Consider the following 4,886-nt stretch of genomic DNA (forward strand, 5'->3'; position numbering starts at 1 on the left):
CTGTAGCGGCTGTTGATGATAACGATGATAATGATTGATGATAATCCTGCCAGTGGTAACCAACCTTGGCCCTACCTTTTGTATCATTTTGAAGCAATGAAACAAAAGGCATAACCTAATTGATTTAAGCTTCCAGAAGCACAATTCATAAAGAGACAAACAATTTTTTTTTGCAAGTCTACTGATCAGTGGTGAAAACCATAATCAAAAATAACTCTTCTCCCCCTTATGTTCAACGTTTTATTAATGTAACTTATTTATGTATTTCGTTTTGTCTTATTTTTAAGGAGCTGCGATTGTTTTCAAGGAGTGTTTCACGAGCTGGAAACTAGGTCTTGCTGGGTACACTGGGCGCAGCAAGTCCGTTCTTGTGTGGCGCGCGCAGTGACGCATTTGATGGGTGTTCAAACGCTTCTTCGGTGTGTTGTTTACCTCTTTTCTGTGACGGCAGCGGATATTTAAGTGCCGCTTGTCGAACTGTACTCGACAGCGTGCTCTTCAAATTGCTCGAAACTTCACTATGGATGCCAGTGGTGCAGCCAATGCTTGGGATGACCCGGAGGGTGACGATCTGATAGCGAAACTTCACTTTGACGGCATTACCGATTCAAGGCCTCCCCTCCAGAAGTATCGTAATGGCCGTGTTTACGTGTCGGACTTGTCAAGTCAAGTGTACTGCGAACAGAAGCTTCTCTACACGCTCATTGGAGTGCCCCGCCTCAAGGAAATGGGGTTCGACGTTGAAGAGGGAGAGAGCCCACAGGTCGCCCGTGGCTCGGATATCCACATGGCGAGGCAACTCGAAGTTCAAGATGTGGTTGACGTTGACACAGAGACACGCGAAGACAACATAGCGGTGCTTTTTCTGAACCTACTGCAGGCCGTTCGTTCCCTGCTGTGCGGTGCACCCATTGCGAGGGAAGTGCCAGTGTTTGGAAGAGTCTTTGACGGCGACATTTTTGTGAATGGAGTCGTTGATGAAATGCGCTGCGATGTGGAAACGCTTCAAATTGATGTTGTGGAACTGAAAACGACAATGGGCACGAGACTGCCGAACGCATCAGTGCGCCGCTCACACCGGTTGCAAGTCATGCTGTATCATCATCTGCTCACTAATCTGATTCTGGGCAAAGTTGACGTAAAGGACATCGAAAAGGGCTTCCGTGTAAATCTCGATGTGCAGTTGAGCTCTGTGGTGCTTGAATTATTGCCGCCAAAAGAACGACATATGAACAGCCTTGGTCGACTGGCGCCGTTTGTCCTGGCTGCCATTCAAGCATTGCCTATTCCCAGTCAGCTGATTGTGGAGTACTTCAGCCAAAAGACAAATACGACACTGTGTTTTGAAGGTGTTGATTATGATGAAAGTTGGTTGGTGGACACTCTTCAGCAGTTGTTTCCATTTTGGACCGGTGAGAGACCTGCCAGAGGAGTTCAGGACATCGAAGATGCATGGAAATGTAATTGTTGCCCTTTCCAGAATATGTGTGAATGGCGCCTTGCCAAAGAAGCCGAGTGTATTAAGCGTAACTCAAGGTGTTTCAAACAAAATTAGTGAATCATGGGACAGATTTTTTTATGTAATATACATGAATGTCAAGGTTTTGACCACATTAGCTTTTCATATTTTTCTTGAATTCCATTTGTCATGGTGTGTATCAAAACATTGCGAACTTGTGATTTTTATCAGGCATACTGTAGCAATATGTGTTCTGAGCAAGGTAGTGACAGCGGTTGTTGCAATTGTACATTACAAACAATTTTTTGACAATGTGTATGTAGCCCATATGAACCATCTCAACGAGCACTTACTCCGAGGCAAAAGTTTGTGTCTGCCTGCAGTGTTCTTTCATTGTTCCTTATGTTCCAAAGACACCTACCGAGTCTATATTGGCGCAAGGTGACCTTAATTGTTTATGCACCATGAAACAAAACACATCTCTCACCAATTGTGAGCGCTAGTTATTCGTATGTGCTTTGAACCAAACTCCTCTTTAAAAAAAATAAAAAGCTTAGCAAAGCTGTGCGTGTAAAGCTGCCTCAAAAGGACATCATGTACCGCCGTCAGCAAACTTGAATGCTGCAGCGCATGGCTCGAACGTCAGTACCATAAAGCATAGGCCGCCTGGTCCGAGACCGTGCTGCCAGATTACTGGTGCTGGTGGCAAAACATTATTGTCATCAAGACAAGGAGGGTGAGGGGTTAGGGGTCATCTTGAAATAAATTGTGTGGCCCTGGCGCCCTCGGACGGTGCGGGTGTTGGGAAGTCTGTGCATCCAGGCGACCTCTAGGGACCAGCTCACTTCCCGGAGCTGTGTCTCCAGATCCGAGCTGAGCAACACAGTCTCCCACTCATTTGGAGTTCCTGAGGGGGTAAGCCCTTAGGACACTTGTATAGCATATGATTTAGATTAGCTTTAGAATGATTGCATGAAGTGCAGTGGGATTGATATACTGCGGCGTACATGAGGGAATACATATAGGGGTACGGGAAAGTATTGGTTTGTAAGACCTTAAGTACAAAGTCCTGCAATACTTTTACTGCACATGAAGCTTCACTGTCACGCTATGGGAGAGCTTTGTGCACTGCCAGGTGCGATGCACCACGGCGCTGGATGTCATTTATGAATATGCGATAGAAGTTAGCAAAAAGCGAGTGAAATATTAGTGGCTCAAGAGCAGAAAGGTGACGTAAGGTTAGAAGTGCATAAAGTTAAAGCATATCGTTACCGTGTTTACAGTACCGCTCACAGTGCTACCGGACGCTGGGCTTTCTGGTTAGGGCTGCGCATCCCAGAAGACGTTTTAACATGCCGTCTCTCCCATAACAAGTTACCGTAAGGTGAAAACAAATGATGATGGCAGATGCCCCAGAATTTATGACAAACAAAAATACGCATGCACTGCAAGCATTTCTCTTCAGTGAGATGCTACATGCACTTTAATCGTCGTTTTCTCTGCATATAAAGACATGTACACTACTTTTATGCTAATGGTCAGCTCAGCAGCTTTTAAAATACGCTGGCCAGTGGATGATTTTACTGCACAGAACACGGTAAGCTTGTGTATGCTGCGCTCACTGCATTGGGAACGCTGGAAAAAATGCAGCTGCGACACCTTCAGTTTGCCGTGTGCAGCGTCGCTCCTTTGGATGTTTGCATGCATGGTATGGATATGAGCACAGTGGCGCCAGCGAGTGACAGTAAATCAAAGCGCCTCAACTCTGGGCTGGAGAAACTGTTTTTTTTCCTGCATTTAGTGTTGAATATGTCGAAAGCACTGCCAGTGTATTTTGAAGCGCAGCTCTTTGGCGCCCGTTTTTGCGTTTCACAGCGTCTCCGTTGTCTGTTGTAACCAGCAGTGGACACATTAATCGTGCTTTAAAGGGCCACTGACCAGGGTCCGGACATTTTTGAAAAACAAGCCCACTGCATAGATGAGGCATCGAAGATAACCTCTGCAAAATACTAGAGCCATGCGCGCCCCGAAAAGCTGCCAAAATTCAAATCAAAGCCCGCTCGTTCTTTCCTTCAACAAAAACGGCCCGCCCCACTACTCTGAACCCCGTTGACGTCATGGGGGGTTACTTTCGCTAAAGGCACTCCACTGGTGCATCGTTCTGACTGACGGGAGAAGGTTGGGCGTAGCCTTGGCGTCGCGTCGTCTGCCCAACGCTTTCCGCAGCGCCTTCTGTTCTGGCTCATGCCTACAAACCCGCATGAAGGAACAAAAAAAAAAAAACTGCGGAGGAAGCGTGCGGCGACAGCCTTGAACCCTAGCCATAAAAAGTAAAAAATAGCAAAACTGAGGGAGTTGGTTCGCTCGTGAAGCGGTGGGGAGGCCTAAAAAAAATGAAAAGGTGGCTCGCTAACTGGGAATGACAAACAGATGTATGAAAGGATGCGCTCGCTAACAAGTCTAGGTGGTTGAGCCGATCGCGCCTCTCGATCGTTCAGTGTGCGCGCTCGCAGCGCCCCCCCCCCCCCCTCCCCTCGAACAGACCCAGCAGCAAAAACCAAGAATTCTATTGAAGGCGGGGCCATGACGTAGCCCTGTGACGCACTCCACAGACACCACGCCTCCGGCTTACATCGGAGAAGGAAGGGGTGATCTTGCCTTGCCGAGCCTACTCGACGAGGAGCGGGAGAGAAAAATTTCGAGGAGGGAACGGAAGGAGAGGAGGCTCGCCCAAAGAGAGGTAGAGAGTGTTTGCTACCCGGGGGTGGGCAGGGGCCCTATATGCTGCGAAACAAATGGAGCGAGAGCTTGAAAAGCAAAGGAAAGGCGCATAACTGCCTTTTTTTTTGGCACAGTGGACACCTCAATCATGCTTTGAGCTACGTGGCGGTAGTGACAGATGTGTGCTGCATGCATTGGAATTGACAACGTTGTGCCATTTTAAGCAAAAGAAGTGCGCATAACTGGCTCCCTGGGCCAGTTGATGGCAGAATTGCGCTTATAGGTACGTGGAGTGATGAGAGATGTGGGCTGCAGGCATTGAGAATGTTGTGCCAGAAACGCGGTGTAGAAGCCATAGACCGTCGGCGTTCATTGTGTTTGTTGGCGTTGACAACGTTTTACACTGATCATTTTAAGGAAAGGAAGTGCGCATAACTGGCTCCCTGGGCCTGCGGATGCTTGAATCGCGCCTATAGGTACGTGGGGTGATGAGAGAGAGATGTGGGCTACATGCATTAGCGCTGACAACGGCGAGCGAACTCTCGTGATCAACCATTAACTGCCACCTGCAAGGGTGGCAGGGTTCATTTCATTTCATTTATTTGTCCCTTAAAGACCCGGAGGCATTACATAAGGGGGGGCGTACATATAGTTTGGAGGGTAGTGGGGACTATAATGTAGATACAAAGACAAACAGGAATTTCTC

The 4,886-nt window shown here is 47.7% G+C and overlaps 1 protein-coding gene across 1 annotated transcript; it reads left to right on the top strand.

Moving 5' to 3' along the window:
• Positions 1 to 329: 329 nt before the first annotated feature.
• On the top strand, positions 330 to 2,240 carry LOC149350535 (exonuclease V-like). Its single transcript, XM_089576896.1, has one exon. It carries the CDS (start codon positions 521 to 523, stop codon positions 1,553 to 1,555), a length of 1,035 nt encoding a protein of 344 aa, XP_089433022.1. The 5' UTR covers positions 330 to 520; the 3' UTR covers positions 1,556 to 2,240.
• The last annotated feature ends 2,646 nt before the right edge of the window (positions 2,241 to 4,886 follow it).

Source organism: Amblyomma mixtum, chromosome 3 (assembly GCF_055824585.1).
Source record: "Amblyomma mixtum isolate Tamu chromosome 3, ASM5582458v1, whole genome shotgun sequence".
Taxonomy (NCBI): Eukaryota; Metazoa; Arthropoda; class Arachnida; order Ixodida; family Ixodidae; genus Amblyomma; species Amblyomma mixtum.

Coding starts and splice junctions, on each gene's coding strand:
- LOC149350535 (XM_089576896.1), top strand. CDS start 521: ATGGATGCCAGTGGTGCAGCCAATGCTTGGGATGACCCGGAGGGTGAC.